General features: G+C 33.3%; 1 protein-coding gene across 1 annotated transcript in view; it reads right to left on the bottom strand.

Annotated features, from left to right (window-relative positions):
* The window catches only part of Spata17 (spermatogenesis associated 17), a 146,197-nt gene that overhangs the window by 126,145 nt on the left and 5,212 nt on the right, over nt 1-14,840 (bottom strand). The window contains exons 2-3 of the mRNA XM_013015163.1: nt 9,207-9,296; nt 8,059-8,140 (exon numbers count right to left, since the gene is read on the bottom strand). Of these exons, the coding sequence (XP_012870617.1) occupies nt 8,059-8,140; nt 9,207-9,296 (172 nt within the window). The remainder of the gene's footprint in view (nt 1-8,058; nt 8,141-9,206; nt 9,297-14,840) is intronic.

Raw genomic sequence — 14,840 nt, 5'->3', positions numbered from 1 at the left:
TAATGTATTCTATAAGTGTCAGTTCTTAGCCTTCTGCTTAGGTAGAAAATCCTTTCCATATATACTGGTGATTATATAAACTTCATCACTAGCTCTGGCTCTCAATCTATGGTCCTATCTAATAGCTCAGTTTAATAAACATTTGTTGAGTACTAATTACGATCTACCAAACACTGCTGAGACAGCATCAACACTTTACAAGATTATCACCACAGGGAGGTGTCCTAACATCACTGCAAACTCAATAAACTCCAAAATATCTTTCTGTAAGCCTCTCTGAGCAACCCCATTCAGAATGCTTCTTATTAATACCTTTTCTTTTGTCAGCATGGTAACTATGAATTAGCTTTGCTGAGATAAAAAAAAAAACGATCCAACTATCAATTGGGTGCCAATGTCTCATGCTGTAATCCTAAATACTCAGGAATCTGAGATCTGAGAATCATGGTCCAAAGCCAACCCAAATAGGAAAGTCCATGGAACTTATCTCCAATTAACTAACAAGAACTCAGAAATAGAGCTATGGCTCAAGTGATAGTGCACTAGCTTTGAGCATAAAAGCCCAGAGATAGTGCCCATGTCCAGAGTTCATAGTAAATTAGTTAATTAATTTGAAAAATGTAACTAACTTTGAAGATTAGAAAACAAAAGTTCCCTTCTTACTGTCATGACATAGAAGCTAAGGTTCCCTATTGCTTTTCTCCAGTCCAGAGGTGAGAAGAGCCAGAAACTGAGGAAGAGGTAGAACACCTAAATGTTCAATTTTCGTGTGACATATATTTCATTAGCTCACAATACTTGGCCAAGCTAAAACCAATAGGCAGGGAATTAATAATCCTTTTATGAGGAGGGGTAGAAGGGTGAATAATTTTTTAACAAAACTATAATCTACTCTGCTACATGGAAGCAGACTTAAAGGACATCCAGAAGATACTTTATATTAAACATGTATTTCTATGTAGATTTTAAAAGACCAAGATCTCAGAAATTTAAGTTACATGTTTTAGTACCTATGAGCCACATCTCTTCCAGTGTAAAGTGAAGAAATACATTTGCATATTTAGAAGACAAAGTATTATTACAAACAGATGAATACAAACACGCTTTTAACCAAAACATCTCTTTAATAACACTGGATATTGCTTCACCTATGTAATGCTGAACTTGTCAACAATCTTTCCCTAGTCTCCAATAGTTTTGTCATGTAGATTGACATTCTTATAGTGCTTCTTTCTCAATGTGCCATATCTATTCCCAATTTCAAACTTCACTTTTACTGTTATCTCCTTGACCTTTACAGAGTACATTAATTCGCCAGGTACACATTTATTATCTCACCTTCTTTGGATGTGTGTGGGGGGGTATATGTTGTATGGGTGTGGGTATCTGGGTGTGCGTGCATGCACATGCATGCATGTATATGTGTATGTGTATATGTGCATGTGTTTGCTAAGGGGATGATTCTGTTAGATTGACTTTTTAAATTATGTATTTAACAGATAATGTATTCACATTGTTTAAAATTCAAAAGATACAGAAGAGTTTATAATGAAGACTTTCCTTCCCCAACCTATTCCTCAGCTACTGACTTGGTTCTCTTCCCTGGAGGCAGATTAATATCATTAGTATTTTTTTGTGATCTTTCCAGAGATACTTCAAAAGATAAGTAAATGAAACCAGTGGTTCTCAAATCATGCTCTGGTAGCTTAAGTGACAACATAGATCACAGACTCTAGGTATTTCTATTTTATTAGCTTCCAAAATGCCTTCGTTGTATACTGGTTTTATATACTGGTTTTGTATACTGGTTTTTAAATAAGGTGATCATTAAAAGAGGAGTCTGGCATTAAATGTTTATAGTCAGTATTCTATACCCCTCATTCTATAATGAAATCACATACAATATTATTCTATAACCTTCATTCTATAAAGAAACCATATACAATATAACATCATTATTATACATAGGTGTTGGGCTAAAAAGACACAGAATAAAATTTGGTGAATTTAATAATTACTCAATGATTGTGTAAGCTAATGAGTGTGACAAGATAATTAATGGTGCTTTTCCTCAACTCATATCCCACTCACCAACTGAAAACAATGGGAGGTCCTTTTGTTACTGGAGTCCTGGCCATAAGATCTAGTGTTCTGTGATAAAACAGTCCCATTAAGAGCAAACAACATAATACATACAGAATTAGAAAAATGAATTGATCTAGTTTTGGCTAAAACTGAGGAGAAAGAAATTCTGTCTGTCTCTCTGGATAACACACAGCAGTGTTAAAGTTGTAGAAAAGATTAAAGAAATGCCAGGAAATTTACGTAGATGTAGGTTTCCCTGGGAGCTGGTTTCTTGTGGCTTGGCCCTAGGGATCCTGCCCAACTTCATTCCCATTATGAGATTTTCTAGCCTAACCTTAGCTAGCTGCCACCTCTTTAACCTATGTACTTCCTTAGATTTGCTTTCCTAAACATTGAGTTTTGACAGATTCTGTTGGACAGTGGGGTGGGGGGTTGATGGTGAGAAAAAGAAATGGTGTGGATATAGAAATGAGCAGAGGAGCAAAGATTCTATGCAACTGGGAAAGAACGTTTTGAAATAAGGTAATACAGCATTTTTGCTACTAGCTATAGTGTTGCTAGAAATAAGTTAGGGGACTGCTATTATTGGATTCTAATCACTTTATACTAACTCTGATTAAAAACAAAATAAATTAATTAAAATAAATTAATTAAAAATAAAATAAATAAATTCTCATTTCCTTTGTGTGGCCCAGAAGTAAGAAGGTCACCAAAGAACAAACTGGGGAAAAAATTAAAACCCATAGTCTTAAATAGTATACATATTTAAAATTAAAGCTTTATGCAATCAAGAATCTCTTAATATATTGGTACCACAAGCATTTGTATATCTCAAAGAAGGAAAATCTCCAATAATACTTAAGATAGAATACTCAATAAGTGCTCAACAGATAAAAATTTTGGAATCAGATCAAGCTGAGTTTAAACTGGGTTTAAACTTATCATTAAGACTGTGTCCTTGTGGAAGTAACGAGAGCCCAAGTCTTCATCATAAAATAGCAATGATGTCATAGGCTTGGCTGAAGGCTACTTAATTTAGGTATGCAAAAAGCTTAGTGCAAAAGTTCACTCACACTAGGCAACTAGTAAATAAGAGCTCTTTTAGTCTTACTCGAAGAAAATTTATTAAGATCCATATGATTATGTTTCATACCTATTGCAAGTACTGATATAAATAAAACAGATCTCTTTGAAAGGAATTTAAACCTTAAACCACCATAGTTTGACTTCTTTCAAATGATTAAATGATATTTCAGCCAGGCCCTGGTGGCTTACACATGTAATCCTAGCTACTCAGGAGGATGAGGTTCAAAGCCAGCTCAGGCAGGAAAAATCCATGAGATCCTTATCTCCATTTAGCCACCAGAAAGCCAGAAGTGGTGCTGTGGCTCAAGTGGTAGAGCACTAGCCTTGGGCTGAAGAGCTCAAGGACAGAGCCCAGGCCCATAGATCAAGCCCCATGACCCACAAAAAAAAGATATTTAGATCTTAATTAGGAGGGTTATTTGATGATCATCCTGAATGAATCCTTTTGACTTCATACATTTGAGATGCCAAGTCACAAAACAAAATTTCATAGATAAGTTATTGCTTACATACAATTTAAAAATATAATTTCAACAGTTGCAGTATTATTAGAATAGTCATTGAAATATGTATGTATATACATATATGTATATTTCAATTAAATCTCATAATCACATGATGAATGGGTTGAATATACCCAATTTTCTGTCTATGTTATTGACAAACATCAATAATCACCACTTACTCCATATAAAATATATTGCCTCCTCGATAATTCTGTTTAAGTAATTTGATTGTCTTGAAAAGCTCCTATTGGCAAGATCTAGGAGTGTGAGCATGAAACCAATTAGTGAAAATAACTGATTAAAACCCATTGAAGAAAATAGGAATCCATGAGTTCAGTTTAAATAAATGAATAAATAAGAGTACAATAAAGATTCTATAGTAGAATGCTGATGAGGAAATGTAAGAAACTGTGGAATTAGAAAGTAACTGATAAATATAATAACAATTGACTATGACAAGTATCATCAATGAATGCTATGTTTAGTATGCAAAAGTATAATGAATAAGACATATTCACAATCTTTAAATTCTTCCTTCAAGGCAGGAAAACAAAAATTTATGGTAAGAAAGCTGAGAAACATCACATTAACCCATCAAAGTTAACATCAACAATCAAGTACAAGAAAGTAAAGAACAAGAAAGTAAAGCTGAGAAGCCACCTGGAAAATAAGTGGAAGATTGCTCATCAGAAACAATGGGGACCCAACAAGCACCAGGATACAAGGACACATGCACCTCCCATGTTCATTGCTGCACTCTTCACAATGGCCAAGATATGGAAACAAACCCAGATGCCCCACTGCAGATGAATGGATCCAAAAATTCGGGTACCCATATACAATGGATTATTACACAGCCACTAGAAAGGACAAAACAATGGAATTCACAGGGAAATGGATGGAACTAGAACAAATCATGTTGAGTTAGGTAAGCCAAAATCAGAGAGACAGACGGCACATCGCCTTGATATAAGGATGTTAAATTCAAAATGAAAGGAGATATGACAAAGTAAACAGAATTCAAGAAACAAAGGACCTTTACTTGTATCATTTCTAGATGACTCCATGTTCTTGACCTTATATATGGTATATACATGTGCACATCTGAGGGAAGCTAGAAGGAGGGCACAGAATCAGAGGGAAGCACAACAGAGGGGCCAATCAGCTGCACTGCACATTGATGAAAATGAACTAAGCAATTCAAGGGCAGTGATGGGAGGGAGGAATGAGAGAGAAAGAGGGAACAGCCTACACTAAGCAACAGGAAAGACATTGACATATCACCTGATTTGGAAGAAATAGCTATAATGTCAAATTTTGTAGTTTTATAGACCATGATAATGATAGTGAGCCTCATGAAAGTTAAGATGTGTTTGTGACTTTAATTAAGATCACTATCCCAAAATACTGTGAAATTTGTGAAATTTATGTAATCACTTAATCTCAAAATTATAAAAATAATGGGGACAGGAGGCTGGGATGTAACTTTGGTAGAATGCTTTCCTAGCTTGCACAGATGTTTGGTTTGATCCTCAGAATCATAACTGTAAGAGTTACTTGATTCACTAATTAATTAATTAATCGATTATTCTAAAAATAGGAGCATGAAAAGCAAGGGCAGACTGAAAAATTAACTATTGTTGATTAAAAGTAACTAGAGACTGTGAAATGTGAAGTTCTTTTGGATCATGGAAAACATTTTTGGCAGAAATAGTATTAGGAAAGTGAATGAAAATATGAAGATTATAAAATAGCCTGGACCAGATGCTCATGGCTTTGTAATCCTAGCTACTCGAAGGTGGTGGAGATCTGAAGGATCGGAGGTTCAAGGTCAACCAGCACAGAAAAGTTTACTGGACTCCATTCTCCAAAATAACAATCAAAGAATCTGGGCTGGAGTTGTTTCATCTGTAGATCACTAGACTACCAAGCAAGCTGAGCAAGTGGGAGGCCCTACACACACACACACACACACACACACGCACACGCACACACACACACACACACACACACACACACACACACACACACACACGGCCTGGGTTTTTCCCCTGAGCTCTCCGAGGCTAGCACACTACACTTAAGCCACAGCTCTAATTCAAGCTTTGTGGTGATTAATGGGAGATAGGAGTCTCACAGATCTTCCTGCCTAGGCTGGTTTCCAACCACAATTCTCAGATCTCAGTCTAGTATTACACATGTGAGAGCACCTAGCATAGCCAAGTTCTTGATTTTTAGGATTAGTTATGTATTATATTTATATATATTATAAATGTATTATATTTACACTGGTTCTGCAACCTTGTGCCAAATTATGAAAAACAATGTATAGAGAGATAAAAGAAGAGACAAAACAATAGAAAAAGTCTTCATGTAACTGAGTGATAACTATATGACAGTCGTTTGTACTATTTCTATAACTATTCTATAAGCCTAACCTTTTCAATATCCTAAAAGGCTGGCAGAATTACAGTGAATTTAAAAACCATACTAGAAAGAAAAATGGGAAAATATGGTATCAATAGACAATTGACAAAAGACAGAAGCACTGATATTTGATCATATATTTCCATTTTAAAGAACAAAATGGGCTCAAATATGAAATAAAATTCTTTACTAAAAAAAGTGTAATTAAGTTCAGCTGGGATATCGAGTAGCTTCTGTGGCTAAAGAAATTATTTGTCTCATTCAACCTCAAATAAATTATAAGAGTTGTTAAATGTATACCAGATTGTATTACTAAAATGCCAGGGCATTCAACTTGAGAAAATAACGGTAGAAAATCACAAGCCAGGATAGATAAAATTCCTAAAGTAACTATGTACTGGTAACTATATTTCTCCATTTTTCCTTCCTAAAATGTTAAGCAAATACAGAAATAGAGATGTTTGATTTGTGAGTTCAAAATGCTGTGTTTTACATGATGCTTTTCACCAAAATCGGGTCAGTAAAGCTAACAAAAGGAGATGCAACACTACTAATTAGGTTCAATATTTATTTTCTACCTGATAAAGGAGTATCAGTGACACAGTAAGTATATTGTAGAATTTGTGCTTGTTCTGTGAGTCATTGATGGGTTAACTGAATTTCGACCATGTGCCAGTCATCAATGTACTAAAATACCACCCTAAGAACCATTGTTCTTGTCCTTTCAGGAATTAAGTATAAGATGTTCGCAGTTATCAGACAATGTACACATTGTGTATAGAAAGTTTAGCAATTTTAGATATCTGTGTATATGAAATATAGCATAAGGTATTCATAACAAGTGTATGAGAGTTTTCTAACTTGCTACAAGCATCCTGTAATAGTTAACTTTTAATGAGCCTCATGAAATACAAATTGAATAATTTATACAAAATGCTTGTTAAATAGGTTAATAAAAAGACTAGTATAGGTGGTAGATGCCATATGATCTTTTGTTGCTTTCTAGTAATATTGATTTCAAATACATCAGTGGTATATTCATAAATATGTGTAATTTTCTATAAAAATCCACTTTGAAATTTTATTTTTTAGTTCTAAGACTTGGACTCAAACTCGGTACCTGATGCTTTTGTTCATTTGATAGCACTTTAGCAACTAAGCTGTCTCCAAAACCTTGCATTATGACTAACTTAAATTTTATCTATTTCTATAATACAAAATTTAGTAGGAAGTCCTTGAGAGAGTAGAAAGGAAGGTTTATTGTTGCTTCTATCAATTTTAGCATCCTTATATTATTGACTTTTTTTTACTCCAAAATGTTGGTGATGCAAAAATGAACATAGTACCTATTCACAAAACCTTCACCATCTAGTATATATTGCAAGTGCGTACAAATGCATGTTACATGTAAAACCAAATAAATCTACCAGATAGTTTGGGTACAGAAAAGTTAGCTATCCACAGTAAATCAGGAAAGGCTTCTCAGAAGAGACTCCTTGCCAATAATCTACTCCAACTTTGTCCTTGTGTTAGTCATCTCTGAGACCAAATACCAAATAAAGTCAACTTATTGTGGCTCACAATCCCATAGGTTACAAAATACATGGTCAATTTAATGCATTATTTCTAGGCCCATGGTGGGGGGTTGGGGAAAGTGGAGGAACATAGTTGATAGCCAGGAAACAGAGAAGACTGAAGTAAAATTCAGCCTTCAACAGCATGCTCCAGCTAGGGTCCACTTCCTAAGACTTCCAGAAACTCCCAAAGTATCGCCTCTTTCTGAGATGTCAATGTGTGAGCTTTTGTGTAACAATTTATATCCAAACCATAACAGTTCTTAAGTAAATATTTATCATTTTGAACTTCTCTAAATTCTATGTAAATGCAACTTAAATAAATTACCATATGTTAAATAACCCCAATGCTAGCAAATGTATATAAATTTTATATTTACCTCGACAAGAACTTGAAATTGTTTTCTGCCTAAGTAACCTCTCCACCACTTTTGAATAATCGTTGCTATTCTGTGTAAATACCTGGGATAAGAAATGTTTGTTAGCATAATTTCATTGACACACAATGTCTCTTAATTATTTGCTTAAATATACTCTTTCTTGTCATTGAAGAGACCAAATTCAAAGCCAAGTTTCATGTACTTTTAAGACATTATGAGTTATTCTGAGACAGAACAATTAATTTCTAGAACAATGAAAAATCACAGATAAGAACTCATTGTTTCTTTGGGGTTGTAATTCAATGCTAGCTCATTCCAAATACTTTTCATTATTTATTAAACTACAAGGTTTATGGATTTAAATCATGATAAATACTTAAAAAATTCTTCAATACTTAAAAATAATCAAAATAGTTTCCCTCTTCACTGTTTTCTTATATTCTTCAGTTTGTCAATAGTATGCTGGTCTGCTGAATTAAAAAGTATTTTTTTCTATCACTTTCTTGGTTTAGGGTCCAAACGAGAAGCCTAATCTTCATGCTTGAAATTTGCACATTTGGCTTCTACTGAGTTATGAAGAGAAATTATAAAGTGTGATTCCCAGCCTGCTGAATTTTAATGGTTTAAGCATATACCTTTCTCTATGTTATCAAGGACAATATTTCTTTTCCAAAATAAAGAAAAACAGGAAATATTGGGGTAATAAAGAAAATCCAGAAGAATTAATATGAACCACCTCTTTGCATAAGTAAAATGATATCAATTGGGCACCATTTGCTTTGGTCTATCAACTGTTGGAGACTAGAATAGCTTCTTTCACACCCCACCTTTCTTACTCCACTATGAACTCATTGTTAGAAATATAGCCCCAGTCATTGTCACTTCCTATGACATTTGGGGAAAATGATCTTATCAAGTACACTCAAGATACTGAGAACTGTTTAAAGTACATATAGGGTCGATATAATTTAGGTTTTAGTTTTTAAAAAGCTTAAAAGTGCTACATATTTCTTTTAAAGGATATCACACAATGTGATAACTTCTCTATGAATAAAATAATCAGAAATAAGCACACCTTGAATAAATGACATTTTCTAAGGAATGAATTCTATGTTACAGCTGAAATTGGTATGACAAAATCCATATACCTGATATATGCTCGAACTTGACATCCTCGAAACCAGCTCTGGATTTTAACTGCTGCATCGTTCTCCCATTTTCTAAAATCATTTACAATACTAAAAAAAAAATGGCAAATATGTCGTTAGTATATAACGTAACTCTATAAGAATTCAACCTGTTAACCTTAATTTTTAATATCTTCTAAAATGATAATTATAATTGAAATGTCACTTTAAATAAAATTAAAACACCAAATTAAAACATTCCAGCAATCATGAGCTGTATTTTAAAACTTAACCTTTCTCTGAGAAGCCATGAGCTTTCAACAGCTTTACTTTTTAATTTTTATAATCACCTATTTTGCAACTAATTAATTTGCCAGTAATTTTTAGTAGGAAATGAAAATGCAATGTGTTATTTTGTCGTTATTTTAAAAACATAATTGTTTGTACTGTTTAAATGCCCCTTTGTATATATCATGCAAGATACAGTGTTTGCATATTTAAATTGGTAATCAGTAAAATGAATTGCCTCTAACAAAATGAATCTATCACAGAATCTATCTCAGAAATGCTTTTCTGTCTAGAATGTTCAGAATGTCCATTTCAGTTATGGAAGGCAGCACAGACCATGGGATTTATAAAGACCTAAACAAACTTGATTCTCCGATTTTACTGAATGATAACAAGGAAGTGATTAGTCAAAACAGACCTCTACCCTATTTTTATGTGAGCCTTATCTTCTCTTCCTATTTGTTATAAGTACTATTGTGTAGACTAACTATAATTTACTGCTTTCATATAAAATTTTCTTTTAGAATACTAGTTGGAACAGTTAGAAATTTACTAATGAATAAAGTAGACAAAATGGCTAGATATTTGTTTCCTTTGAAAAATTCAGTATTGTTTTTCTGGAAAGGTCGTTTTTGGTTTTCATAATGTTAATTTAAGCATATATGTTTCAGATAAATACTCAGTAGGTATTCAAAATAAAAACACTCCTAATGGCCGGGCGCCAGTGGCTCATGCTTGTAATCGTAGCTACTCAGGAGTCTGAGATCTGAGAATCACAGTTCAAAGCCAGCCTGAGCAAGAAAGTCCGTGAAGACTCTTACCTCCAATTAACCACTAAAAAACTGGAAGTGGTGCTGTGGCTCAAGTAGTAGAGCACTAGCCTTGAGCTGAAGAGCTCAGGAACAACGCCCAAGCCCAGAGTTCAAGCCCCATGACCTACAAAAACAAACAAACAAACAAAAAAACACCCCTGTTGCAAAGCAATAAAAGTTGTCTGTGACTAAGAAAAACAGACAGGGTCCTATACTATTTTACAAGGTGTTGGCTATGTAGCTCAGGCTTTCACTGAAATCAACATCCATCCCCTTTTCAGCCTTCTGAGTGTCTGCAGTATGTAACCAAATCCAGTTTGTTCCAAAGTTGACATCTGGAATAAATGTCAGAGCTAAGATTGAATTCTAGGTAGTCTGGATCTAGAAGCTGGGTACATTGTTTAGTGCCTGGGTGCTGTCCCTTAGTTTTTTTGCTTAAGGCTGGCAAGGCTGGCACTCTATAATTTAAGATACAGCTCTACCTTTGCCTTTTTGGTGGTTAATTGAAGGTAAATGTCTCAAGGACTTTCCTGCCTAGGCTGGCAATCCTCAAATCTCAGTAGTGATAATTACAGGTGTGTGATCACTGGTGTCCAGAAGAGAACAGAGGGAGAGACTGCTCAAAAATAAATAAGCTTAAGAGCTAAAACAAGTAAGTATTAAGCAATAAGAAATAAAACAATAAAAAATAAATAATAAAACAAATAAGAAGAGAGGAATGAAAAATGAAAGGTAGGAAGGTAAAATAAAAGTAAAGTAAAACAAAAAATGGCAAAGGCAGAAATAAAATAATACAAATAATCACTTTCAAATATAATATTGCAACTTTGTGGTAGCATTACTCTTCCTTAAATAAATTGAGAGCCTTTGAATAAAACTTTATCCTCATAAGACAACTTAAATAAATCAATATGTCTGAACATGGACAGACAAAACATTATAATGTGAGAAAAAGAGGAAGATACAGTGTAACATTTTGTCTTCTTACATTATAAAAGCATTAAAATTATGTACATGTGAATGCTTTCATAAGAAAAGTCTGATTCTGTACAGAGAAAATTATTGGAAGTGGTTATCTTAGGAGAATGAAATCTAGAAAGAGAAATTGACTTTATTAAATTTTGAATTCATTATAATAGTCATGTCATATTTTTATAATTAAAAATGGAATAAAAATTAAGTATTTGTGGAACTAAAAATGGAAAAAAGAAATAAACTAATATCATATTTTAGAAGACAATGAAAAAAATTTCAAGTTTAAGGAAAGGAGACTTTTCTGGATGTAACCCTTAAGGAATGTGGTCCTTTAACAGAAGCAAGCACAGACACCCTGGTTCAACCCCTAACTAGACTACTGATAGTGAAATAAGTTTGAGAAATTTTTTTCATCTAAATTATAGTTTCTTCTTTAAAATTTCAAAACAGAATATTATAGGCATATTTGCTGGTATATCATAAAAAGCCTAGATTTCATATATCATAAAGAACCTCCAAGAAAAATAATGTTAAGCTAGCAGTAACCAATGCCTGTGGTGCCAGCATTCAGGAGGCTGATACAGGAGGATTGCTGAGCTCAGTCTGGGCACATGAACCCAAGAGCTTAAGGTCAGCCTACATAACACAGTAATACCTTATTTCAAAGATACATACAGAAATACATTTTTAAAAGGATAATATTTATATTGTGTTATCATGCAGTATTAATATCTCCGTGGGTTGTGTAGAAAAACAAATCACAGTTTGCTAATATCTTACACAAAACATTTATTATAAACTCTGTTCTATATTGAACATTAAATCATTCTATATTAAAATATAGCATGCAGCTAGGAAGGTGGCTCAGTGGTAGAGTGCTTGCTTTGCATACATGAGGCCCTGGGTTCGATTCCTCAGCACCACATAAAAACAAAACAAAACAGAAGTTGCACTGTGGCTCAAGTGGTAGAGCACTAGCCTTGAGCTAAAGAGTTGAGGGACAGCGCCCAGGCCCAGAGCTCAGGCCCCACGACCGACAAAATAAATAAATAAATAAATAAAATATAGCATGCTATTTAAAACAGACATATATTGGTATATTCTATCTCTCATGTATAAGAGTCCAAACTATTCAAGCTAAAAACAATAGCAATGGTAGATAAAAATACAGTAAAAGTGAAATAATACACAAAAAGCAAATATATGAAAAATTTAGAAACTCAAGAGATTGGTCTTATGAAAAACATAGAAGAAAGGGGACCAAAAGAAACATCTTAATAGGTTCTCAAAGAACAGGCAACTAGCTCAACACGTGTACCTAAAACATTTGGTTATAATAGCCTCAGGTGTTTAAAATTGAATATATGTGAAAAAATCCTTTTTTCTTTCACACATACATATCCATTTTCTTACAATAGCAGCTTCTTTTTTTCCTTTTTTTAAAATCTTAGTAGCTTACATCAGAGATTGTGAAGCAATTAGCTATCTGTATTAGTTCTGCCTTCATATTTTTAAAGTAATTACAAACGTCTTATTTCCCAAATGATTTTTCCACTCTACTCTCCAATCTACTGCATGAATGATCTTTTGCAAACATAAATCTAATCAGGCATTTTCTTCTGGCTTGAAACCTTTTACTGGTAGCCCATAGGACATTCCAAGCCTCTGAGTAAAGTCCAAAGCCCTGGCAATGTCAAAGGTCTCCCTCCAAATTGTCCCTGTCCTCTTTCAGTACTTCTTCCTTTGCTAGAGTCATTTTGGTCCATTAGTTTCCTGAGTAGACCAGCAGAGCACAACTAAGTTGCTCCATCTCTGTGAAATTATTTTCCCAACTACAACTTCTATAGTACTCAAATTCTTCTTGCTAACTTTAACATTTTTATTCTTGAGTGCTGTGCTCACATATTATTAATATATTTATTCTCAGGCAGTTGAGCAAATGTTATGAAAGGAAAAAGAGGGAGAGAGGGAGGAGAAAAGAACACGTCAAGTAAGCAAAGAAAATAAGGAATAAGACTGTAGTATTAAATATTTTTGACATAATACTAAAAAATGTACAACTCTAAATACCAAAATTCTGACTGACACTGGAACTACACATCTTGAAAGTTTAGTGATTTCTGGCTCATAAAAATTTAGAGTGAAAGGTATAAAATGCAGAAAAAGTGAAATGGAGTCCAGTTGTTAGATACACATATACTACAATTCCCAGAATTTAACGGAAAGATATCAAAGAGAAGACTCTGATTTAGTCTAGTTGCAGGGTTTCAGGATCAGTTTTCTTTCAAAGTCTTATTCTAATCAATCACAAGGAGAAACAAATTAAAAATGTCATTGATATTAAACATGGCAAAGATACAGCAACACAATGTCCAGCAGGCAACTCAAAGAAAACAGGCTTCAAAGACAAGGATATTTAACAGGGTTAATTTAAGTAAAATTCATGAAAATGAGATGCTAGTTCTTATGATAATTAAATGTTTAATTACCATTACCATGCAATGTGTCTACTAGATTTCCATCATTTTAATATGATCTATTGAAATTACTGAAAATATTGCTTTTCCTTCCCCATAACAATCAACATGCTGCCTTGACAATGTAGAAGGAAATATGAGTAGCTCCATCTAATACTCCTTTGGAAATAATCTATTAGTTAGAATATTGACTATTAATATATTATGAAGTTACCATCTACTTATAACTGTCATTAGAAATGCAGAAGATAAGCAATCAAACTCATTTTGTTTTGAGTTTGTTTATTAGTCTCTCCTGTTGACACCAGTTAAGTGGAAAATTAATCTCTTTTTGAAGTGTTACATTAATGTATATAAATATAAGCACATATCAATAAGAACTATATATCACAATGTAAAGGAAAACTAAAACTTAATTAGCAGCTAACTTACAGCTAAGCTTTAACTTATGTGCTCTGATTTCTACATACAATCTTCTTTTTTAACTGCTTAAAAGTGAAAATTTTAAGATACTTGAGATATCACTGAGATGCTGAATACTTACGCATATGTCATGAACTGTTAGACATTTTATGTTTAACATGAAGAATGTGGGTAACACTTTATTTTAATGGTATAATAATTAGTTCCAAATTACAATGAAAATCCTATAGCAGTGAATAAAATATGACATCCACATGAATTTGAAATAAATTTATTACGATCAGTATTATCACAATGAATACTAAATGAATTAATAATGATGAAAGACCAAAAGTATTACCAGGAATGTAATAAAAATCAAGAAAAAAATCCTAAGTTTCCAGTCATTTTATCATCAACTAGAAGAAAGTACTATAACCCCGGATAACACTACATTCTTGGTGTCATTAGTGGTCAAAATTAACTGACAATAAATAGAAAATATAAAGAGAATTTGTGGCTTAATTTCATTCCAGTAATATGCAAAAATGCTTTTTATATAAAAAACTGTTCTGCTTTAACCTATGTATATTAGCTATGTATAAATACTAGATAAAAAATGTAATACCATTACTGGATGTGTGTAACTACTTTAAGAAACTGGACAATTCCAGTATTCATAGCCGTGTTATCAGAAATGT

The sequence above is a fragment of the Dipodomys ordii genome, unplaced genomic scaffold (assembly GCF_000151885.1).
Source record: "Dipodomys ordii isolate 6190 unplaced genomic scaffold, Dord_2.0 Scaffold26, whole genome shotgun sequence".
NCBI classification, from domain to species: domain Eukaryota; kingdom Metazoa; phylum Chordata; class Mammalia; order Rodentia; family Heteromyidae; genus Dipodomys; species Dipodomys ordii.
The sequence above is the reverse complement of the archived record's forward strand: the minus strand, read 5'-3'. Positions and strand labels throughout refer to the sequence as shown.